The 25,290-nt window shown below is 47.4% G+C and overlaps 1 protein-coding gene across 2 annotated transcripts; it reads right to left on the reverse strand.

The window, feature by feature from the left end:
* Positions 1-7,327: 7,327 nt before the first annotated feature.
* Tfe3 (transcription factor binding to IGHM enhancer 3) lies at positions 7,328-24,055 on the reverse strand. 2 transcript variants are annotated; one of them, XM_013032371.1, is made up of 10 exons: positions 23,705-24,055; positions 20,721-20,834; positions 18,805-19,108; positions 16,446-16,691; positions 15,952-16,056; positions 12,715-12,832; positions 11,410-11,466; positions 11,149-11,224; positions 9,720-9,867; positions 7,328-8,964 (listed from the first exon to the last, which is right to left on the reverse strand). In XM_013032371.1, the coding sequence occupies exons 1-10, from the start codon at positions 23,818-23,820 to the stop codon at positions 8,521-8,523; spliced, it is 1,728 nt and encodes a 575-aa protein (XP_012887825.1). In that variant the 5' UTR covers positions 23,821-24,055; the 3' UTR covers positions 7,328-8,520. The 2 variants fall into 2 exon arrangements, with proteins under 2 accessions (XP_012887825.1, XP_012887826.1); XM_013032372.1 differs by lacking the exon at positions 23,705-24,055 and having other exon boundaries at positions 18,805-19,043; positions 20,721-20,802.
* Positions 24,056-25,290: the final 1,235 nt, after the last annotated feature.

Here is a 25,290-nt window from a genome sequence, read left to right on the forward strand (position 1 = left end):
TTTTTTTTTTTTGGTGCCGGTCCTAAGGCTTGAACTCAGGGCCTAAGCACTGTTCATGAGCTTTTGTACCCAAGGCTAGTGCTTTACCACTTGAGACACAGCTCCATTTCTGGCTTTTTTTAGTAGTTTATTGGAGATAAGAGTCTTATGAACTTTCTTGCCCAGATGGCTTTGAACCTAGATCGTAAGGTCTCATCCTTCTGAGTTGCTGAGATTACAGATGTGAGCCACCAGTGCCTAGCCAGGTTTTTGTTTTGTTTCTTTTTTCCTTTTTGGTGCTGGTCCCTGAGCTTCTTTTGTTCAAGGCTAGTGTTCTACCAGTTGAGCCCCAGCTCTGCTTCTGACTTTTTTAGTAGTTTAGTGGATATGAGTCTCACAAACTGGGTTCTGATGGATCATGCCTATAATCCTAACTACTCAGGAGGCTGAGGTTTGAGGATCACAGTTTGAAGCCAGTCCAGGCAGGAAAGTTTGTGAGGCTCTTATCTCTTAATAAACTACTCACAAAAAGCCAGATGTGACACTGTGGGCCAAGAGTTAGAATGCCAGCCTTGAGTGGATACAGCTCAGGGACAGTGCTGAGGTCCTGAGTTCAAGCCCTAGGACTGGCACACACACACACACACACACACAAAAGAGTCTCGGGGCTGGGAAGGTGGCTCAGTGGTAGAGCGCTTGCCTTGCATGCCTGAGGCCCTGGGTTCGATTCCTCAGTACCACATAAGCAAAAAGAAAAAAGCCGGAAGTGGCGCTGTGGCTCAAGTGGTAGAGCGCTTGCCTTGCATGCATGAGGCCCTGGATTCGATTCCTCAGCACCACATAAGCAAAAAGAAAAAAGCCGGAAGTGGTGCTGTGGCTCAAGTGGTAGAGCGCTAGCCTTGAGCTGAAGAGCTGAGGGACAGCGTCCAGGCCCAGAGTTTAGGCCCCATGACCGGACCCAAAAAAAACAAAAAAAAAAGAGTCTCACAGACTTTCCTGCCCAGGCTCAGTTCAGACTGCAATCCTCAGATCTCAGCCTCCTGAGTAGCTAGAATTGCAGGCAAGAGCCACTGGTGCCTGGCTCTTTCTTGTTTCTTATGACAGTACTATGGCTTCAGCTCAGGGACTCAGGGCCTGGGTACTATCCCTTAGCATTTTAGCTTAAGGCTGGTGCTCTACCATTGAGCCACAGTTCCACATCCAGCTTTTTGCTGGCTAATTGAAGGTAAGAGTCTCATGGACTTCCTGCTCAGTCTGGCTTTGAGACATGGTCCTCACATCTCAGCCTCCTGAGTAGCTAGGGTTTCTGGCATGAGTCACTGGCACCCGGCTTACACAGATTATTTTAATATAAATATTTTATTCATGCTCAAATTTATTATAATTTTATTTTTCTTGTTTTTTTGGAGCAGACTTGTCCATAAAAGATTTTCAAAACATGTACTTTTTTGCCCATCTCATTTTCAGTTGAGAAAATTGCCACTGTTGTTAGTATCTCTTGACAAAGTAACAATCGAAAATAAGTTTTATTTTTCTGAAACAAGATCTTACTCTGTAGTTCAAGCTGCCCTTGAATTGTGACCCTCTTGTTGCATCCTCCCAAGTGCTGGTACTACAGGCCAGAATGCCCAGCTGAAATAAATGTTTTGTGTACCAGTCCTGGGGCTTGAACTCAGTGCCTGGATATTATTCCTGAGTTTTTGTGCTCAAGACTAGCACTCTACTACTCGAGCCACAGCTCCACTTTTGGATTTTTTGGTGCTTAATTGAAAATAATAGTCTCATGGACTTTCATGCCAAGGCTGGCTTCAAACTGCAATCTTCAGATATCAGTCCCCTGAGTAGCTAGAATTGTAAACATGACCCACAAGTGCGTTTGTTTTTTTTTTTTTTGTCGGTCAAGGGGCTTGAACTCTGGGCCTGGGCGCTGTCCCTGAGCTCTTTAGCTCAAGGCAAGTGCTCTACCACTTGGAGCCACAATGCCACTTCTGGTTTTCTGTTGGTTTATTGGAGATAAAAGACTCATGGACTTTCCTGCCCGGGCTAGCTTTGAACCATGATCCTCAGATCTCAACCTCCTGAGAAGCTAGAATTGCAGGCATGATCCACAAGTGCATTTTTGTATTTGTTTTGCCAGTCCTAGGGCTTGAACTCAGGACCTAGGCACAGTCTCTGAGCTTCTTTTTACTCTACCACTTGAGTCCCAGCACCACTTCTGGTTTTTTCTGTTTCTGTGGTACTGAGGAACCAAACCCAGGTCTTTATGCATGCCAGGCAAGCACTCTACTACTAAGCCACATTCCCAGCCCATAAGTGCGTGTTTTGTTTCCTTGTGATGCCAGGGATGAAATACAATTGTACATGCTAAGTAAGCACTTTACCACACTGTTACTGCCTCAGTCCCTGAAATCATGTTTGATAAACTTCAGTTTAAAGAAACTTATTTTCTGGGACAACATTGTGACTTGTATTGTCAAAACATTCCTCAAAGCTACTACCAAATTTGGATATGAATTCCCTTAGAAAAATTCATAAATCAGTTTAACAAGAAGACCCAAACAGTCAAAGTCAGTGGCTCATATCATAATCCTAGCCTTTCAGGAGGCTGAGATATGAGGAGCACAGTTCAAATCTAGCCTCAGCAGAAAAGTAATGAAAATTTTATCTTGGTCAAACTTACCCTCTCTGTCCCACTCCCCAATTCCTTTCCCTCCATCTTAGAATACTTTCTTCCTTTTGTTTTTGTCAGGTGTGGGGCTTGAACTCAACTCAGCGCCTGGGCACAATTTTCTGAGCTCTTTTGCTCAAGGCAAGTACTCTACCACTTTGAGCCACAGCCCTACTTCCAGTTTTCTGGTGGTTAATTGTATATGAGTCTCCTGGGGGCTGGGAAGGTGGCTCAGTGGTAGAGCGCTTACCTTGCATGCCTGAGGCCCTGGGTTCAATTCCTCAGCACCACATAAGCAAAAAGAAAAAAGCCGGAAGTGGCACTTTGGCTCAAGTGGTAGAGATCTAGCCTTGAGCTGAAGAGCTGAGGGACAGCACCCAGGCTCAGAGTTCAGGCCCCACAACCGGACCCAAAAAAAGAGTCTCCTGGACTTTTCCTTCCCCAGGATGGGCTTTGAACTTTGATCCTCAGATCTCAGCTTCCTGCATAGCTAGGGTTACAGGCATGAGCCACCAGCACCTGGCTCAGCTTATCTTTTTTTTTTATTTACATTTTTTATTATCTTTAAGTAGCTGTACAAAGGACTTGCCCATTCAATTCAATGCCTTTTGAACAATGTCACCCCATTCTACATTTTACCTATCCCTTCCAACCCACCCCTTCCCTCACTTTTTAAAATTTTGTAGGGTATACATTGTTTTTTTTTTGTCAGTTGTGGGATTTGAACTCTGGGCCTGGGCGCTGTCCCTTAGCTCTTCAGCTCAAGGCTAGCACTCTACCACTTGAGCCACAGTGCCACTGCTGGTTTTCTGGTGGTTAATTGGAAATATGAATCTCACCAACTTTCCTGTCCAGGCTGGCTTTGAGCCCCTATCCTCAGATCTCAGCCTCGAGTAGCTAGGATTACAGGCATGAGCCACCAGCACCTGGCTGTTTATCTTCTTAAAAAATCTTTGTGTTGGGGCTGGGAAGGTGGCTCAGTGGTAGAGCGCTTGCCTTGCATGCCTGAGGCCCTGGGTTCAATTCCTCAGCACCACATAAACAGAAAAAAGACTGAAGTGGCACTGTGACTCAAGGGGTAGAGCGCTAGCCTTGAGCTGAAGAGCTGAGGGACAGCGCCCAGGCCCAGAGTTCAAGCCCCACGACTGGACCCAAAAAAAAAAAGAAAAATCTTTGTGTTTTACTCCTCTATGTCCTTGGACTCATAGTTAATTTATTTTTGCTATTACAAAGGTGATATACAGAGGGGTTATAGTTACATTAGTCAGGTCATGAGTACATTTTTTGGGGGGGTCCGGCTGTGGGGCCTGAACTCTGGGCCTGGGCGCTGTCCCTCAGCTCTTCAGCTCAAGTCTAGCGCTCTACCACTTGAGCCACACGCCATTTCCGGCTTTTTTCTTTTTGCTTATGTGGTGCTGAGGAATTGAACCCAGGGCCTCATGCATGCAAGGCAAGCACTCTACCACTGAGCCATCTTCCCAGCCCCATGAGTACATTTTTTTTTTGGCGATGTCACCCCTTACTCACTATCTCCTAACTTGGACTCATTGGGATTTAAAACCATAGAGGACTTGATCTAAATGTTCCAGTTTTTTTTGCATCAACATTGTCTTAGCATTTTGCTAAGACTTACAACAATGTATATAGTGATCTTTTTGTTTTAGGACTAAGTCTTGCTATATAGCCCAGTCTGATCTTGAACTTGGGATCTTCTTGCATCAGCCTCCCAAATACTGGGATTGTAGTTTCATGGTGGAGAATCAGGATTGGTCACAATTTTCAGAGGTCACATTCCAGTGGGGAAATGGCAGTGACTAAGTTTTGTCCTGTCACCCAGAGGTTGGGCTTGGTGATCTAAGGGTTACAGTCTAGTAGGAAAGATGCAATGATTAGACCTCATGCTTGTTCTGTGGTCAGAGTGGGTGAGAAATTCCAAGAAATATTGTTCCCAGCATTCAATAAGTTACTTGTATTTACTCTTCTTGACCTAAATTTGAATTGCTTTCCTATTCCTCTATTATGTTGTATTGTGTTGTATGTTGTGTTATTTGCTGGGAATCAAAACTCAAGACCTTGAACACACTAGGCAAGTACTCTACCACTGAGCTCTATCTTCCCAACCATGGAGATTTCATCATTGTTTTGATACAGGGTTTCACTCTGTAGCCCAGGTTGGCCTTAATCTAGTGCCTCAACCTGCCTCAACCTCCCTAGTGCTGGGTTTGTAGGCATGAACCGACATTCCTGGCACTTTGTTTTTTGTTTTTGCTCTTTCCACTACCTTGAAAACATGTGTTGTCTCCAGATGGCCATTGTTTTTTTTTTTTTTTTTGTCGGTCCTGGGGCTTGAACTCTGGGCCTGGGCGCTGTCCCTCAGCTCTTCAGCTCAAGGCAAGCGCTCTACCACTTGAGCTACAGCGCCACTTCCGGTTTTCTGGTGGTTTATTGGAGATAGGAGTCTCATGGTCTCTCCTGCCCGGGCTGGCTTTGAACCACGATCCTCAGATCTCAGCCTCCTGAGTAGCTAGGATTACAGGCGTGAGCCACCAGCGCCCGGCTTGGCCATTGTTTTTTTTTTTTTTTTTTGCTTATGTGGTGCTGAGGAATCGAACCCAGGGCCTCAGGCATGCAAGGCAAGTGCTCTACCACTGAGCCACCTTCCCAGCCCAATTTCCTTTTTTTTTTCCTGGTCCTGGAGCTTAAACTCTGAGCCTGTGTTCTGCTCCTGGGCTCCTTTTGCTCAAGGCTAGCACTCTGCCACTTGAGTTACAGTACCAATTTTTCAGCTTTTTCTTTGACTAGGGGTAAGAGGTTCATGGACTTTCCTACCCAGGCTGGCTTCGAACACCAGTTCTCAGATCCCAGCCTCCTTGAGTAGGTAGATTATAGGCATGAGCCACCAGTGCTTGGCTTCTTTTTCTTATTTTTATTTTTGTCAGTCATGGGGCTTGAACTCTGGTTCTGGGTGCTGTCCCTTAGCTCTTCAGCTCAAGGAGAGCACTCTACCACTTGAGCCACAGCGCTCTCCCAGTTTTCTGATTAATTAGAGATAAGAGTCTCATGGACTTTCCTGCCCAGGTTGGCTTTGAACCATGATCCCCAGATCTCATCCTCCTGAGTAGCTAGGATGACAGGCGTGAGCGGCGTGAGCGGCGTGAGCCACCAATGCCTGGCTCATTTACTTCTTTAACAGTTTCAAAGTTAGCATGGGGGCTGGGAATGTGACTCAGTGGTAGAATTCTTGCCTAGCATGCATGAAGCCCTGGGTTCAATTACTCAATACGACATAAACAGAAAAACCCGGATGTGGTGCTGTGGCTCAAGTGGTAGAGTGTTAGCCTCTCAGAGACAGTGCCCAGGTCCTGAGTTTAAGCCCCAGGTGGAAACAAAAAGCCTGACACCAGTGCCTCACACCTGTAATCCTAATTATTCAGGATGATAAGATCTGGAGGATTAAGACTAACAGCCAGTGGAAGTATAGCTCAAATGGTAGAGCACCAGACTTGAAAGAAAAAAGCCAAGTGAAGCCAATGGCTCTCGCCTGTATTCCTAGCTACTCAGGAGGCTGAGATCACAGTTCAGAGCCAGCCCTGGACAGGATAGTCTGTGAGACTTATCTCCAGTAAACCACCAGAAAACTGGAAGTGGCACTGTGGTCAAGTGGTAGAGCACTAGCCTTGAACTGAAGAGCTGAGGGACAGTGCCCAGGCCAAGTTTAAGCCCCATGCCAGACCAAAAAAAACAAAAACAAAAAACAACCCTCCCCCCCCCAAAAAACAAGTGAGATCAAAAGGCCCTTGCGTTCAAGCCCCACCACCAACATACACATACAAATTTGGTCAGGCACTTGCAGGCACTTGGTCAGGCACTGCTCACATTTGCAGTCCTAGCTACTCAGGAGACTGAGATCTGAGGAACTGGGTTTAAAGCCAGCCAAGGTAGTAAAGTCCATGAGATTCTTACATCTAAGGAACTCCTCCCCTCCCACCCCAAGCTGGAAATGGAGTGTGGCTCAAGTAGTTGAGCACTAGCCTTGAGTGAAAAACTAATGGACAGTGCCCAGGTCGAGTTCAAGCCCCAATATTGGCACACATAAATAATATGAATAAATACCAGCCTGGAGGCATGGTTCAAGTGGTAGAATGCCAGCTCTGTAAACTAGCCAATAATCACAAGGCATCAAGTTCAAACCCTGGTACCAGATTTAAAAAAATAGCATTCAGGGGTGGGGAATGTAGCTCATGGTAGAGCTCTCACCTAGCATGCATGCCTGAGGCCCTAGGTTCTATCAGCACAGCCAAAAAAAGTGAACTTGCCAGACTAACTTTACCATTGAGTGTTTCAGCTATTTACCACTTGCCTATCTTTGGAACAGGTACTTAAATTCTGTTCCTCAGCTTCTCTAAACAGGAAATGGGAACACACAGCAGAGCTCCAAACCAACATTCCTCAGGGACATAAATCAGGTGAAGCAATCAATGGCAGCAGCTTCACTGATGCCTGGCAGGCCCTTAAAAGGTCTGATTGCTTGTGCTTGCTGGTGGTTTTCTTCCAAGCTCTCTATTTAAATCACCTTATCTATCTCTCAGAAATCTGTTTCTTCCAGTAATTTTTATCCTGCTTGGCTGGCATGGGTCCTGTTCACTGCACAGTCAAAAATAAGGACAGGAGACTCTTTGCCAAAGTTAAAAGCGCATCAAACACGCCTAGCATTTATTATCTTATTCACAAACCTACAGACCCCTCAGTACACCCTCCTTGGGTGTAAGTGGCGGGAGAGGCCAGGATGGGTGGGGAGTGTCTCTTAATAACTCTGAACCAGGGTGATTGCTCCAAATGGAGAACTGGGTGGGGGCCAGAGGTTAGGGTGGTCAATAAAAAAATCACATAAACAAATGATAAAGTACAATATGCTTTTGCAGTCCTTCTTCTAAGCTCCTGCCTTATAGGAGAGAACCTACATTCTCTTGGGCTGAGGAATTCCCCAGCAAGACCCGTTTCTATCAATTGGTTTGTGGCATCTAGAATGAACCCCCACTTAAAACTCCATTACCTCCCACGCTGCCACTCAAGGAAGAAGGCAGGACTTTGCCCTAGGGTGAGTCTTAAGTCTCACTTGAGATCTACGTCTGGGAAGTTAATGCAGAAGATTTCAAAAGCTGCCCACTTTCCCAAAAGCAAGATCAACTCTGAGCCCTCCTAGGTCAGTTCAATTTGGTCCCAGGTTAAGGCAGGGAGCTTAAGTGCCACTCCTCCCAGAAGTGTGGAATGCTTGCATGGCATGTTGCTAAGAGGAAGGGAAAGGGCTGATCTCCATGTGGGTGGCCAGATCCTTACTAATTCCTCCACACCTGAAAAACCTGTGCTTGGCTCTCCTTCAGAGAAGGGATGGGGCCTGGCTTGGCCTCCATTCCAAGAAGGCCAGACTGAGTTTTCAGGGGGAAGGGGTAGGATCAGACTCTCACTTCTTTGCCCAGGCAAGGTTCATAGGAGAAAGGAGCAGGGCTTAAACCCCCAGGGGTGGGACCTCAATCAGTTTATTTTTAACTCTTCTTCCAGCGCCAGGATAGGCTAGACTGGCAATTTGCACAGAAGGGATGGAGCAGCATCCTGATATCGCCTTTGTTTTTTACTTAGTACAACTTATTAGGAGAGTCCTTAGAGTACAGGGGCAGGTTCTCATCTGATTCCTCCTCCTTGTTTATTATAGGGTTGGGGCCTGATCAATCACATCACCTCTTCCCCCAGAATTCCTGGGCAGGGCAATCTCATGGGAAAGTGGGGGGGGGGAGGCAGGACCTCACCCTGGCTTGTCCTCAGTGCCTAGGTGGGGGTGGGGTATAATGGGGTCCCAGGGGAGAGGTGAGGCCTTATCAGGACTCTTCCTCCATGCTGAAGCTGCTGCGGCGGCTACTAGCCTTGGAGACAGCCGGGGATACAGAAGAGAGCAGGGGATCAGAGGTAGCCCGCAGAGGGGACAGAGCAACACCAGATAGTCCTCCCACCACCCCCTCCTCCTCCTCCATCAGAATGTCCTCCAGCCCCAGGTGGAATGGGTCTCCCAGGTCCCCCAAGTGGTCACTGGGAAAGTGCAGGTCCAGAAGTGCATCAGAAGGCGGTGCTGGGGGCTGCTGATGGACAGCACTCTGGGCAGGTCCTCCTCCAACATGAAATGTGGCTGCACTTGATCTGCCCTCTTCCTCAATGTCCAGCTGCTCTGGCTTGAGGCTGTCAGATGTCGAAGTTGTGGCCAGGGAAAGCAGCCCTGGGGTGGGAGGTACTGGCAGACCGTGGATCTGGGCCTGCAGTTCTAACTCCTGCCAAAAGAATAAAGGATGGGTACAAATTAAATGGGATTCAAAGTCTCTCAGAGGTCAAAAAGGATACTGTTAAAATGGAAGGGTGTCTGCGTTCCAATTCAGCCTTAGCCACTTGCTAGTCGTGGACCTTTACAATCTGTAGAGACCGTTAACACTCCCTATTTAATATGTGAGAATCCAATGAGCTACAAAGCTCATGTCACAGTTTATGGTACAAGATAAACATTAGCTATCATTCACTAGTATTCTTTTTTTTTTTTTTTTTTGGTCATGGAGCTTGTGCTCAAGGCCTGGACACTGTCCCTGAGCTCTTCTGCTTGAGGTTAGCACTCTTTACTTCAGTTTTTCTGGTGGTTAACTGGAGATATAGAATGTCATGGGCTGGCTTTGAACCGCGATCCTCAGATCTCAGCCTCTTGAGTAGCTAGGATTACAGGCGTGAGCCACCAGCTCCTGGCCATTCACACACACTATATCCCCACCTCCCTCTCTCTCTCTATGTATACATACATTTACATACATACAGATAGATATATCTCAACCTCCTGAATAGCTAAGATTATCGGGGTGAGCCACCTGCACCAGGTTTTATGATATTATCCTTATCATCATAACAATAATCATGGAAGTTAGGAAAACATGGGGATCTTTTAAGTCTGACAATAAAGGAATCTCTTCTGGCCTATTCTTCCTTTGCCTCCACCTGCAGAAAACCAGCCCATCAGCCCTGCCATTGTCTCCTCCTTCCAGACCTGAATCCGGAGCTGCAGGCTACGGTTGGCCTGCTCCAGGGATCTCTGTCGGCTCTCCAGGTCTTTAGAGCGCTGTTGCTCCTTCTGTAGCTTTCGGATGTAATCTACAGAGGCCTTCAGGATGGTGCCTTTGTTCCAGCGCATCTCCCTGTGGGGCTCCAGGGAAGAAAAGCGGGAAGTGCTGCGAGTGGAGTCTCAGAGCAGGGAGCGGGGTGTGGGGGGGAACTGTGCCAGGTAATCCAGAACTTGAAATGGGAGGGGGACATTAAGGATACAGGATGCCTGGAATCTTCTAGTAGTGTCCATCATACCCTGAGCCCTGGATGCCCTGTGATCTGACCCCTTCTGATTCCTCTGGTATATATGTCCCTCTGATTCATCTCACTATAGCCACAATAGCCTGTCAGTGCTTCTAAAACATAGAAAAGCATTCTCATTTCAGGGCCTCTATTCCAGCTGCACCTGTAAGCAGAATACTTTTCCTTTAGACATCCATGTAGCTTAGGCTCTTTTGCTCTTGCTCTCTGTTTTGCAGTGCTGGAGATGGGACCCAGTACCTTGCACATGCTAGGCAAGGGCTCTTCCACTAAGCTGCACCCCCAACTCCATCGTATGGATCTCATAGATTTTCTTTTTTGTAGTAATGGAGTCTGAACTTGGCCTACTTCCTCAGCTTGCTTTCTCAGGCTGCCACTCTTTAATCTCTTAGCTACTACTCCATTTGTTTATTTTGGAGATTTCTTTCAGGGCTGTCCTTGAACTGATAAACTCCAAATCTCAATTTCCTAAGTAGCTAGGATTGCAGGAATGAGCTACCTACACCCAACTGGATTTTACTTATCACATTAATTGCCTGTCTTCCTCCACCAGAACGTCCATTCCAAGAGGACAAAGATCTTTGTCTTTTTTGTTCTCTCTGGTATCCTCAAAGCCTCCCAAAGTATCCGGCAAAAAGCCAAGACTCAATAAATACATCATGTTTTTTTTTTCTTTGTGCTGATACTGGGGTTTGAACTTAGAACCCCAAGCTCTTCCTAAGCTTTTTTCTTTGCTTAAGGCTGGTTAATTGGAGGTAGAGTCTCTCAAAATTTGGCTGCCCCAACCAACTGGCTCTGAGCCGCAATCCTCAGATCTCAGCTTCCTGAGTAGCTAGGATGACAGGCATGAGTCCCTGGTGCCAGGTTTCAAGAATTAAATCTTGAGGAAATAAAGTGCATGCTAAATGAATGGAAAACTAGGTAGAAATGTCCATAACCTCATGCATTTAAATTTGAGACAGGGATACATGGTCTGTAACCCTGCTCAAGTTAAATAGAGACCAAAGAACTCTTGCGAAGGCAAGTCATGTCTGATGGACTCACCAAGGAATAACTTCCCTGGCATAGGGCATATACCCCACACCTCCCATGGGCCCCCAGCCCAGACTCACGGGTCATTGGATTTGGGGATGAGTGTGCCCAGTTCCTTGATCCTATCGTTAATGTTGAATCGCCTCCGACGCTCAACTTTGGAGGCAGGGGGAGAGAAAAAAAGAGTAGGAAAGAATCATCAATGGGGGAAGGGAGAAAGAAACGGGTGCTAGGAGGCTATTGTAAGGAGGGGATTCCCCAAGGACAAAGTAAAGACTTAAAGCAATGAGCAAAGCAGTGCTGTGGAGTACATGGACAAGTATACATGCTCTCAGACTTACTTAAGTTGTGATTGTCTTTCTTCTGCCGTTCCTTCAAAAGGGCCTTTGCCTCTGTTTCTGGAAAACAGAAGGGGTTGTTAAGACCTCTGGAAAGGAGGGAGCCTGTGTGAATGCAGAGGCACAGGCTGGTGGTGTACCATAGAGCCTGGACTGAAATGACTTTTTGTGTGTGTGTTCTGGTACTAGGGCTTGAACTCAGGGCCTCACATTCTCATTTGGCTTTTTCTGATCAAAGCTAACACTCTAATACTTGAGCCATACCTCCACTTCTGGCTTTTTGCTGGGTAAATGGAGATGAGTCTCTCAGATTTATATGCCTGGGCTAGCTTCAAATTGCCACTCTCATATCTCAGTCTTCAGAGTAGCTTAAAAGATTACCAGCATGTGTCCCTAGAACCCCATCTTGCTTTAAAGTGACTTTTTTTAGATGAAGTCTCAATACATAACTCAGGGTGGCCTTGAACTTGCAATCCTCCTGTCTCTGCTGGGATTACAACCACACCCAGACTTTTTGAGGGTAAGCCAGGCACTAGTGGCTCATGCTTGTAATCCTACTTACTCAGGAGGCTAAGATCTGAGGATCAAGGTTTGAAGTCAGTCTGGGCAGGAAAGTCTGTGAGACTCTTATTTCCAATAAACTATTCAGAAAAAGCCAGAAGTGGTGCTATGGCTCAAGTAGTAGAGCACTAGCCATGAGCAAAAAGAAGCTCAGGGACAGTGCCCAGAGTTCAGCCCCCCAGGACTGGCAAAAAAAGTATATTTTTAAACTACTTTTTTGTTTTTACAAAGCCATGGTGACACAGGCTAATTGTTAAACCCAAGACCATAAGCCATAATGGAAAAAAGAGGAAACCAACCCAATTTTTTTGTGTGTACATGTGTACATGCTGGTACTTGGACATAAACTCAGGGCCAGGATGCTTTTCTTTAGCTTTTTTCATTCAACCACTTATGCCAAACCCCAACATCTAACTTTTTATGAGTTAGTTGGAGATAAGAGTCTCAGGGACTTTTCTTTCCTGGATTGGCTTCATAACTGTGATTCTCAGACCTCAGTCTTCTGAGTAGCTAGGATTATAGGTGTGAGCCTCAGATGATACCCAACAATTTTTTTCTCTTTTTCTATTTTATGGTGCTGGGAATGGATTCCAAGGTCTTGTACATGCTAAGCAGTTGCTTTAGCACTGAGTCTTACCCCAGCCTCAGCTCTTTTCTGTAATGCCCACATTTCAGACCTGGTAGACTAAAGACAGAGTGTGACATGGGATATAAAGTACCTCCCCTCCCCCCTCACTGAGTACTTACCAGAGATCTCCCGTTTGATGTTGGGCAGCTCAGCTGGACAGGAGTTACTTACAGTGATGGCTGGCGTAGCTACACTCTGACTGTTGTAGACATCCAGGAGATTTCCTGACACAGGCAGCTGGAGGTAGTAAAGACACAGAAATAATAGTTGAGAACAGTCCCTAATCTACTTTTCTCACAACCAGGATTCTGACCCTGTAAACACCCAAAGATGAGGGCCTTCTAACCCAAGGACTGGATGATTCCTCGGGACGCTCCTTCTTTGAGGCAACTTCACATGGCAACTCAACTGAAGTCATAGAGCAAAGCGGACCTTGTTTGCTTTGTGAGGACTGATGCGTATGTGACATGCCTATCACCCCCACCTAGCCCTCAAACCCTTCAGTGGCCTCCGAAGTCCCTATTCTGAATCCCAGGGCTAGCTCTGAGAAGCAATACTGGAAAGGCATCCTTCTCAGGTCTCTGTCGGCTCTGATGTGACATTCCAGTCCATTAGCTCCTCCCAGCTCAACATTCCGATCCAATTTCTTGGAACACTCCAACCCAATCTTCTCAGACCTTGGTAAATTGTCATGGCAACATTTTATCCAAAATCTGCCCTTCTGAAGAGTTCTAACCTAATCTGTACCCTTCCGCTATGATCAAGTTGTACTACCTTATGTATGGTCTCTCATTGGCCATGTACCAAGGTCCAGACTCTACTGTCTTCCAGCACATTCTGATCTCCCAAGAGTTCTTATCCAACAACTAGCACTTAAAAAAATGTTAGACTAGTTTGTTTGTTTTTTTCCCTCTCCACACTATCCTGGATATTTTCTAATACAATACAATAATATATGTGTGTGCCAAGATGTACCTCTTGATAGATTATGTCTTGAAACATCCTTTAATCTTCTGGATCTACCTAATATATAAGATCTTAATCTCTAGCTATGTCCAAATCAATATAAAGTTTTGATAAGCTGGTACCAGTTTTTTTTTGAGAGCTGATGACAGAAATCAAAGCCTTGTACAGAACAAACACTGCACAAGCATTTGCTTGCTACATCCCTAGCCCAAAATGGATACTTTTTTGTTGTTGGTGGTTGTGGGGCTTGAGCTCAGGGCCCAGGTGCTGTCCTTGAGCATTTTTGCTCAAGGATAGTGCTCCCATGTTGAGCCACAGTGCTACTTGTGGCTTTCTGTGGTTAACTGGAGTCTCATGGGCTTTCCTGTCCAGGCTGGCTTTGAACTGTGATCCTGAGATTTCAGCCTCCTGAGTTGCTAGGATTACAGGTGTGAGCCACCAGCTCCAGGATGAATACAACTATTTATTTATTTAGTTATTTAGTTAGTTAGTTAGTTAGTTAGTTGTGGGGCTTGAACTCTGGGCCTGGGTGCTGTTCCACAGTTCTTCAGCTCAAGGAGAGTGCTGCTCTACCATTTGAGCCACAGTACCACTTCGGGTTTTCTAGTGGTTTATTTAAGAGTCTCATGGACTTTCCTGCCTGGGCTGGCTTTGAATCATGATCCTCCAATCTCAGCCTCTTGAGTAGCTAGGATTACAGGTGTGAGCCATCGGCACCCAGCTTATTTATTTTTTGCCAGTCCTGGAGCTTGAACTCAGGGCCTAGGCATTGTCCCTGAGCTTCTTTTGCTCAACACTAGCACTCAACCACTTGAGCCACAGTACCACGTCTGGCCTTTTCTGTTTATGTGGTACTGAGGAATCAAACCCAGGGCTTCATGCATGCTAGGCAAGCACTCTACCACTAAGCTACATTCCCAGCCAAGTTATGACACTCTTTAAATTCAGAACTTTATAAGCCAAGCACTGGTGGCTTATGCCTGTAATCCTAGCTACTCAGGGGGATGAGACATGAAGATCATGGTTCAAAGCCAGCCTGGGGAGGAAAAGTCCATGAGATTCTTATCTATTTTATTTTTTGCCAATCCTGGGGCTTGAACTCAAGGCCTGGGCACTGTCCCTGAGCTTTTTTTTGCTCAAGACTAGCACTCTACTTGAGCCTCAGCGCCACTTCTAGCTTTTTTTCTGTTTATGTGGTACTGAGGAATCAAACCCAAGGCTTCATGCATACTACAAAAACACTCTAGCACTAAGCCACATTCCCAGCCCCCATGAGATTCTTATCTACAATAAGCTACCAAAGAAGATGCAAGTGAAATTGTAGCTTAGAGCATTAGCCTTAAGCAAAAGAAGCTCAGAGACATTGTCCTGAATTCAAGCACAAGGACTAGCAAACACAAACACATAACTTAGCCAGACACTGGTGGCTCATGCCTGTAATTCTAATTACTAAGGAGGCTGAGATCTGAAGATTGCAGTTAGAAGCCAGCCTGGGCAGGAAAGTCTATGACATTCTTATTTCCAAATAGCCAGCAAAAACCTGGAAGTGGAGCTATAGTTCAAGTAGTAAAGTGCTAGCCTTGAGCAAAAAGCTCAGTGACAGTGCCCATACCCTGAGTTCAAGCTCCAGGACTGTCACCAAAAAAAAAAAACTTTATAATGAGACTCCCTCACTGTAGAAAATTTTATACCCTTTCTACAAGGAATCAGTCCAAGTCCTTATAGTTCATTGTAAGACTTGGTAGAATCTAGTTAATACAAGGCCCAACCTTATTTTTGTTGGTACTAGGGCTTGAAATCACGGTCTCAGGTTCTCATTTAGCCTTGTCAAGCCTGGTGCTCCACCACTGGAGCCAGAGCTCCAATTCTGGCTTTTTGCTGGTTAACTGGAAATAAGATTCTCATAGACTTTTCTCCCTGAGCTTGCTTTGAACTGGAATCCATAGATCTCAACCTCCTAAGTAGCTAAGATTACAAGTGTGAGCCACCAGTTCGCAACCCAGTCAACTTGTTTTAGCCCATAAACCTTGAGCCTTTTGGCATGTTCCAATTATTACATGATCTGGGTATATCTCCATAACCAGAAAAATCCCCTGGGATATTCAAATTGCTACATGATTCCTACCTCTTGGTACTTCTCACAGCACAACTCAAGTGGTTTAGTATGTACTTACATCTCCATGAACTCCCTACCCCATCCACATTAAATTCTACAAAAGCTACTTCTCAATGGAGTGTGCAATGGCACACTCCATTCTCAACATAAGGCCTCTCTCCCTCTTAGTACAATCCACCGCAAGGGTGTCACATATCTACATAGCCAACACAGGTATAGTCTTGATAGAAGGATGCCCTCATTATCAGAGAAACCCATCATCTCAGGGCCTTACCGTGCTGGGGAGCTGTAGTCCTGTAGTGCCTCCGGGAAGATAGCTGAGCATCTCATCATTGTAACTGGACTCCAGGCTGATGATCTCATCAATGACATCATCAATCTAATGGAATAAATAGACTGGGTTAGAAAAAGGAGAGGTTGACGGTATAGCATAGGAGCGTGTGTAAGGTGCTGAGTTTCATCCCCAGTACCACATACACACACACACAAATTGAGCCAGACACCAATGGCTCATGCCTGTAACCCTAGCGACTCAGAAGGCTGAGATCCAAGGACTACGGTTTGAAACCAACCCAAGCAGGAAAGTCCATGAGACTCTTATCTCCAATTAACCACCAAAAAGTCAGAAGTGGAGATATGTCTCAAGTGGTAGAGTGCCAGCTTTGAGTAAAAAAGTTCAGGAAAAGCATCCAGGCCTTGAGTTCAAACCTAGAAAAGGCACAAAAAAACCGGAATGGAGACATGAGAATGTTGTCTATAGCCTCTTACCTCCTTTTCTGAGCTGGACCCGATGGTGAGCAGAGCCATGGGGCTGTTGGGAGCACTGCCTGTGGGGCCAGTGGCATGAGTAGCCTCAGGAGCAGGCAATGGTTGGGCACTTGCAGGCCCCGGAGGTGGCGTGAGAGCCTGGGAAGCCAGCTTGGGCCCAAGTGTGGTGGACAGGTACTGTTTTACCTGCTGCCGGCGTGCTTGTTGCAGGTGGTAGCGCGTTGGGTTTTCCAGGTGGGTCTGCACCTGTTAGATAATAGGGCCGTGGTGGGAAGGGAAGAAGGTAGAACAGGATTCACAGAGGTAATTCTTGCTCATCTGTATTCCTTAACTGATCCTTGCTTCTTCTCTTCGTAGGCTCTTGTAGGACAAACTGGGCCCAGAATATGAGAACCCCTCAAAAATACTGGTGAATTTCTTCAATGACCCAATCTCCTTTTCTCAAAAATCCTTCACCCCCAAGATCCACCTATGGCTGACAGGATCTGATTCTAGAAGCACATTGTCACAGTGCCCAAAGCTCGCTCTCTGTCTCTCTCTCTCCTAGTCCTGGGGCTTGAATTCAGGGCCTGGACGCTGTCTCTGAGCTTTTTTGTTCGATGTTAGTGCTCCGCCTATTGAGCCACAGCTCCACTTCTGGATTTCCTGGTAGTTACTTGGAGTTAAGAGTCTCACAGACTTTGCTGCTTGGGCTGGATTTGAACCATGATCCTCAGATCTCAGCCTCCTTGGTAGATAGGATTATAGGCATGAGCCACCAGTGCTCAGCTATCTCTCTCTCACTTTTTAAATTGTCATTATAAAGTTGATGTACAGAGGGGTACAGTTTTCATAAGTCAGGTAATCAGTACTTTTTTTTCTTTTTTTTTTTTTGCCACTCCTGCCCTTGAACTCAGGGCCTGGGCATTGTCCCTAAACTGCTTTTGCTCAAGGCTAGCACTCTCCCACTTGAGCCACAAGCGCCACTTCTGGCTTTTTCTGTGTATGTGGTACTGAGGAATCGAACCCAGGGCTTCATGCATGCTAGGTGAGCACTCTACTGCTGAGCCACATTCCCAGCCCTTTTTTTTCTTTTCCTACTTATTTATTTGTTGGTCTTGGGGCCTGAACTCTGGGCCTGGGCACTGTCCCTCAGCTCAAGGCAAGTGCTCTAACACTTGAGTTACAGTGCCACTTCGAGTTTTCTGGTGGTTTTTCTTTTTTTTTTTTTCTTTTCTTTTTTTTTTTTTATCAGTCATGGGGCCTGAACTCTGGGCCTGGACACTGTCCCTCAGGTCTTCAGCTCAAAGCTAGCACTCTACCATTTGAGTCATAGTGCCACTTCTGGCTTTTTCTGCTTATATGGTGCTGAGGAATCGAACCCAGGGCCTCATGCATGTAAGGCAAGCACTCTACCACTGAGCCACCTTCCCAGCCCTTTCTGGTAGTTTTATTGGAGATAAGAGTCTCATGGACTTTCTTGTCCAGGCTGGCTTTGAATGGCGATCCTCAGATCTCAGCCTCCTGAGTAGCTAGGTAGCTAGGATTACAGGTGTGAGCCACCAGCGCCCAGTTTTTTTTTTTTTTGCCAGTTGGTCATGGGGCTTGAACTCTGGGCCTGGGAGCTGTCCCTGAACTCTTCAGCTCAAGGCTAGTGCTCTACCACTTTGAGCCACAGAGCCCCTTCCGGTTTTCTTGTGGTTAATTGGAGAAGAGTCTTTCAGACTTTGCTGCCTGGGCTGGCTTTGAACCGCAATCCTCAGATCTCAGCCTCCTGAGTAGCTAGGATTATAGGCGTGAGCCAGCACCCGGTATGAGTACATTTCTTTTTGGACAATGTCATCTCTTCTCTTGTCTGTCTCTTCTTTTATGCTGGTCCTGGCACTTGAACTCAGGGCCTCACACTTGCCCTTGGCCTTTTTTGCTCAAGGCTGGCACTCTATCACTTGAGCCATAGCTCCACTTCTGGCTTTTTGCTGGTTAACTGGAGATAAGAGTCTCATGGACTTTCCTGCCTAGGTTGGCTTTGAACCTAGATCTTCAGATCTCAAGATTCCTGAGGAGCTAGGATTAAAGACTTGAACCACCAATGCACAACTCCCCAGACTTCCATAGTCTCTGATAGCACCTAAAGGATCTATAAGGTAATATACATAGCTTCCCAAGACACCTTAACACGACCCTCAAGGTCCAGCACAACATCCTTTGGGGCCTCCTAGAACCCTTAGCAAGTCCTAAGAAAACAAACATGGGAGAGTTGCACAGAGCACTTAAAACACTATCATAGACATACCTGGAGTCATGAAGGCCTCATTCAAAAGCTACCAAGAAAAAGAAAAGAAAAACCAACATGCCCACAGGCCATCAGACTTCACCTTACCTTGAGGACCTCCCTGGGCACCTGAGCAGGGGGTGGCCGGCCCAAAGTGTGGCCCCCTGCAGTAACGCCAACCACGGAGATGGCAGGTGAAGCAGGTGCAGGATTGGGGAAGGAAGCAGCTGCAGCCTGTTCCCGACGCTCACGCCTCTCTTGCTCTTGTGCCTGGGCCCGCATGAGCTGCTGCCGCAGCAAGACCCTCGATGAGGAAGATGATGACATGGTAGGGGTCCTGGAGCCCCCTGCAGAAGACGATGCAGAGAGTGTAGCTGGGGTGGCTGGTGTGGCCTGCAGTGATATTGGGAGGCTGTGGAATGGGAAATATGGGGCCACATGTAAGCTAGAGCTCACTTCCTAAGCTTAACAGAGTCACAGTATGTGGGAGGAGACCCAGCAATCACTTGTTCCCTGTCTTTACAATGTTACAGGAGAGGCATTGCCATATTTTGTGTCCACACTGTCTGGACACTGTCCCTTAGCTTTTACCACTCACTGATGGCATTGTACCACTTGAGCCACACCTCCACTTCTGGCTTTTTGATAGACAGTTGGTGGTGAGAGTATCCTGGATTTTCCTGATTGGGCTAGCTTTGGACCGGGATCTTCAGTTCTCAGCCTCCTGAGGAGCTAGGATTACTTACAGGCTTGAACTACTGGTACCCTGCTGGTCATATAATCTGTTGTGGGAGTTTCTGGGACCAGATCTAGGCAAGAGACTTTCAGCCCTAAGTCCTAATGGAGAAATCTCAGAGTGAGCTAGTTCATCACTAAGTGGAGTTAGCAAAAGGCATCTTTTTTGTGTGTGCTGTTCCTGGGGCTTGAACTCACCACCTGGGAACTATCCCTGAGTTTCTTTTGCTCAATGCTAGCTCTACTACTTCCGGCTCTTTTGGTAATTAATTGGGGATAAGAATCTCCTGAGGGCTGGGAAGATGGCTCAGTGGTAGAGCACTTGCCTTGCATGCCTGAGGCCCTGGGTTTGATTCCTCAGCACCACATAAGCAAAAAGAAAAAAGCCGGAAGTGGCGCTGTGGTTCAAGTGGTAGAGTGCTAGCCTTGAGCTGAAGAGCTGAGGGACAGCGCCCAGGCCCAGAGTTCAGGCCCCACGACCAGACTCCCCCCCCCCCGCCAAAAAAAAGAATCTCCTGAATTTTACTGCCCAGACTGGCTTTGAACAGCAATCCTTAGCTCTCAGCCTTCTGAGTAGCTAGGATTATAGGTGTGAACCACCTGCATCTGGCAAGTATGAGGCATCTTTAAAGGTGCAGAAGTGGTAGTGGATTGTGGTTTCAGAGCACTCCTGAGCCCAATTTGGAACTGGTGATGCTGTCTGAGCTAAGAGCTGGGCATCAGGTTCCACGGGAGCCCCAGGACACCCTTCCTTGAAGCCTAGGCCTCTGGTGCCAGTAGCTAGTCAGTCTAGAAAATCTCAGATTTCACAATCCTCTCTTCCTGCCCCTCTTCCACATCCCCTCCCCAGTCTTAGAGCCCAGGCCGATGACTCAGCACCTTTACACTACCAAGCTTTGGGGGCAGAAACAAGAGACGCGGCAGGGGTTTCTCTAAACTGAGGGTGGGCAAGGATTGTAGAATGTGGAGAGGGTGGGGGTGGGGGATAGGGACTAAGGGCATGGCTCCACCCACAGGAAGGGATTCACATAAGCCACACCTAGTCCCTACAGAGTTGTGTATGAATAGGTATGCAAGTGCAATGAGGGAAGTCAAGGTCTTCAAGGCAGGACTGGTGGGAGACATCTTGGCTGCCCACCAGCTTTCCTGTGTGACACTCTTTCTGGCCCCTCATTTTACCATCCAGAAAATATAGGTCTCTGAGAGCATGCAATGGGCAGGCACTAAGGGCTTCTGCCCATCACTTCCCGTGGGAGTGGGGAGCAGGAGGAGAATATGATGAGTCTTACCTGGATCGGAGGGATAAGGGTTGGCTTTTGAGTTCGTAGAAGCTGTCCGGATCAAGGATGTTTTCTAATTCAATGTCAGCAACAATCCCGGATTCCGGAAGCAAAGAGTTCAGGCTGTGGGGGGAAGGGAGGAAGGAGTAGTGGTCAATTACTGTGGAGAGCCCTAATACTTTCCTTCATCAGAGAAGTGTGTGTGTGTACTTCCCTTCATCAGAGAAGGGTGTGTGTGTGTGTGTGTGTGTGTGTGTGTGTGTGTGTGTGTGTGTGTGTGTGTGTGTGTGTGATCTCTCATCCATACTTGGCCACCCTGCTGGGTGCCACCTCCAGAGTTCCCACATCTGTCCCCTCTCCCTCCCCCTTTTCTTAATTCCATTCAGTCACCCAGAATCTAAACAATAAGAACTCCAGAATCCCAACCCCTCACTCTTATCACAGTTTGAGGAGAACAGAAGACTTTGGGAGGATTCTCCCACTTCGCATTCAAAGTACTCCCAGCTCCCCCCAGACCTACTGTTTTCCTCACAGCTGAATGTGAACCCGTGTGTAAACACACAGACCTAGTAGGGGCAGCCCTCACGCAAACAGCCCATTGTAACCCAAACTAAGCGCATCACAAAGAGAACTATGGTTGGTTCACTTTACAAAAAGAGCTACCATTTGGAAAATGAGTTTTTCCCAGCTCCTGCTTGAGTTCTAGGGACACCGCTCCAAAGAGAATACAGAAATACAAATGCAATCCAGTCTCCAACAGTCTGTTCTTGCAAGACAGAATTTGAGTGGATGTCTGCCTTCTACAAGTATTCTTTCCTTAGTAGGCAAAACCTGCTCAGCCCTCCCTTAGTTTTTGTTTAGATCAAAACACACAAGTCCCCAGTACCAACAGTTACTGGCACAAGAACTAAGAAGCCACATATCCCCAGTATTGGGGTGAGGGGAAGGGACAATAATCAACTTTGAAGTGGCCAGAGCTACACAGAGAGCTTAAGGTCAGAAACCCCGTCTCAAAAACACCCCAAACAGATTCAGTATACGCTATGGAAAATGACCTGCGTAACTTATGGGCAGGGATGGGAGGGAAAAACCGGGGGGAAGTAAAGGAAGGGGGTGACATTTTCCAAAAAAAGTGCACATTACCTGAGTTATGAAATGGTAGCCCCTCTGTACAACACATTAATAGTAATAAAATTATTTTTAAAAAAAACAGGTTGGAGGTGTGGCTCAGTTAGAGCGCTAGCCAATGAGCAAGAAAGAATTCCGGTCTCAGACCAAAAAAGAAAATGAAAAGAACACCAAAAATCCCAATCAAACAAACAAAAATACAGAAGCTGGAGATGCATTTCTGTAGTAGAACACTTGGGTAGCATCCAGGAGGCTCTGGGTTCAATACCCAGCACAGCAAAACAAACAAACAAACAAAAAACACTATATAAGTTGAATTGCACCCACTACCATGATGGCTTAACTTGTTTCAAGGAATTAGATATATAGAAAGGCTTATACTCAGCCCTCCACGCTGGGTACAAAGGATCCTAGTGTTTAAGCAACATAAGCACGTGCTTCAGTGCGAATCTTTGCTGGTGGGGGGGTGATGGAGCTCGGTGGTAAAGCACTTGCCTAGCATGCTAGAGGTCCTGGGTTCCAACCCCAGCGCAGCACGGAAAAAATAAAAATGAAAAAGTATGCATCCTTATTCTTGAATCCTAAAATTGTGGGTGGCTTCACTTGGCAAAAGTTTCCATTCCCCTCTTCCCCAAGAATCCGTCTCCCTTTCTCTCCTCACCCTCAGATGGGGCACTAAAACCACCCAGGAAGTCGGGAAGAGGAAGCTCCTGGAACGCTGCGGCTGAGCTCAGCACAATCCTGAGCAGAGAAGAGGCTACAAACCCCCTCCCATGCTCATCCACCCATTGCACAGAAGTCGGAAGAGTTGGGTGGTAGGGTGGGCAGGGGGTGTGGACAAGGGAGGACTAGAGGTCCACAGAGTGGATGATAGTGAAGGGTTAAGAGGCCAGACAGACAAGAGGACCCACCCAGGCCGGGATGGTGCAATCGGTACTCACTCTAGCTCTGGAGACAGATTCAAGATTACACCCGGGAACTGAGAGACAAAACCGGAGAGTGAAATAAAAGGAAGGGGGGGGTAGGGAGTGGGCAGGGCTGACTCTGGAGAATAGAGTGAGTGGCAGCAAGAACAAGACCCTCCTCTAAGGTTCCCAAATAAGGTCTGAGGCCTTCCCCCGGGGCTAAAAAGATAACAGTACTTCCATCCCCCTCAGGTCTACTCGCGGTCTCCCTTACAAGTCCCTACTCCTAGAGGAAAGGCAAGCTTTTCCACTATCCCAGAGATCGGCCCCAGCGCGATGGGTGGGCAGCGGTGAAAGGAGTGTTCTAGTGAAGTCTTGTTGCATGTTGTTTCTCAGGCTCATTCACACACACTCCGGGCGTGAGATACTTCCAAAACGCTCCAGATTCGCGTTATCACCACACAGCAACCAGTCACCGGGAGTCAAGCTACTAAGCACCTAGAAACAGCACCTCAGTTTTTCTCTCAGGACCCTTTCGCCTACCCTGAGGGGAAAATGATTCTACGATTTCCTCAAAGGCAGACTCACCGGAGCGTCCTCTCAAATGCATTTCGCTTGCGCCCTACTAAAGGACCCTCAAGTTTGGCTGCCTCAGACCACTTCGGGCATACTCCAGAATCTACCTTTCTAGACCTAGCCAACGGCCTCCCTCAAATCTGACCCTGGCCCCCTCGAAGCACTCCCACGACTCCTTTAAGTCTCAGCCCAAGCAGGCCACAACATGATTCCTTAGGTACCCCCCCCCTCACTCTCTCTCACACACGCACAAACAAAACGGGCGCCCCTACATCCTCCAATTCTAGGCCAAAGAACTCCAATCCCAATCCGGGGCCCTCGATCCCTCAGATGAGGCCCCCGGAAACCCTAGTTTTGCTACTCCCGGCCCCAGGCGTCCCGCACCTGAGCAGCTGGGCTGAGTCTGCCGGCCTGCGCTCCTCCAACAGCACGAATACGGCTCGAGGGCCCTCCGCGCTGGCCTCTACGCCGTCCCGAGCTGGTTCGGCTGCATGAGACATGACGCCCGGCCCCGGGCGAGCCCTGCCAGGCCGGTCGGGCCTCGGCCCGGTCCCCCTAACAAAATAAGAGTCCCCCTCCCCCCATTAGCCGCCGCCTCCTCCGCTAAGCCATGGAGCTAGCTGGGCGCGGGCGGGCGGCGTCGGGGAGATGGGATGGGCTGTGAGTCATCCCCCGCCCAGAGCGGACCTACACCCCCAACCTAACCCCGGACGACCGCCCTCCTCCCCCCCCTACCCCCGTCCTCTTCCCCCTCCTCGCAGGGTTGGGGAAACTCCACAGGAAGTGACCACACCGGGGACGGACAGCTCATCGAGCCACGCCTCTTGAGAGACGACCTATCGCTGAAGAGAAATTTGAGGGCCCTCCTTCAACCACGCCCTCAAAGTATAGTGAACCCTAGATTCGACCCTCCTTTATTCAAAGAAGTGGCCACCTAAGCCTTACCCTAAGCGGCAGAGACAAATAGGCAAAGGGTAGGTTGGTTCAGTCACGCCTCCATGTTTGCGTCTCTCACTGAGCCACACCCCCTCTCCTCACGTTTTCCCTCAGCAAGATAATATTGAGCCGCTCGGCGTATGTTTGCGCATGCGTACTAAGGACCAGACTGCGAGCAGCCGGTCTTCAGGCAAGCTTTTGGTTGCGGAACAGCGCCCCCTCTCGGCTCACCTCAGAATTATCGGCGTCCAAGACCGCGCTACAGCCCGAATCCATCCAGCTAGCTTCTCAGCCGGAGCCGTACCTGAGGAACCCGCGGTAACTACATTCCCTGGACGTGCCGGCCGGCAAGCCTACCTTTTCTGTTCGCGCGCGCGTTCTAGCCGCCGAGCTTGTTTTCCTGACTGAGCCCAGCCTGTTCTATGTTATCTAAAGTAGTTGTACTCTCGTCATTGAGCTGTGCAATAAATAGATGCTTACGAATCTTTGACAGATGGGGAATGAGTGGACAGAGGGAAATTGGATCTGATTGATTCTTTGGTGAATAACTTCTGGAATCACAACGAACTCGGATCAAATAGAGCAAGGTACCTCCTCTGGCTGAACCTCCACTTTCCTAGTCTGTCAAATGGGCTCATAATAACCTGTCTGACATAGTTTTAATGACAATTAATGGTAAGTTGTGAAAACTTAGGTTATGAAAAGTGCTAGTAGGTTGTTGGTCATATAGTAAACTCTGTAAAACTGACTTGATCCACTCATTTGGTCACTGATTCAACATTCAGTGAGGGGCCCATCAATACCCTTCCAATGCTTGTACTGCAACTTTCTCTTCTTCCAAAATCCCTGGAACCCATCATCAATTGGACAACCAGAAACTTTGCTGGGAATCCACTTTCTTTCTTTTATTTACTTTTTGTACTGGTCCTGGGACTTGAATCATGACCTCTTGTTGAGCTTTTTTTTTTTCTTGGTCTTTCTTTCTTTCTTTCTTTCTTTCTTTCTTTCTTTCTTTCTTTCTTTCTTTCTTTCTT

The sequence above is a fragment of the Dipodomys ordii genome, unplaced genomic scaffold, assembly GCF_000151885.1.
Source record: "Dipodomys ordii isolate 6190 unplaced genomic scaffold, Dord_2.0 Scaffold154, whole genome shotgun sequence".
Classification (NCBI taxonomy): Eukaryota; Metazoa; Chordata; class Mammalia; order Rodentia; family Heteromyidae; genus Dipodomys; species Dipodomys ordii.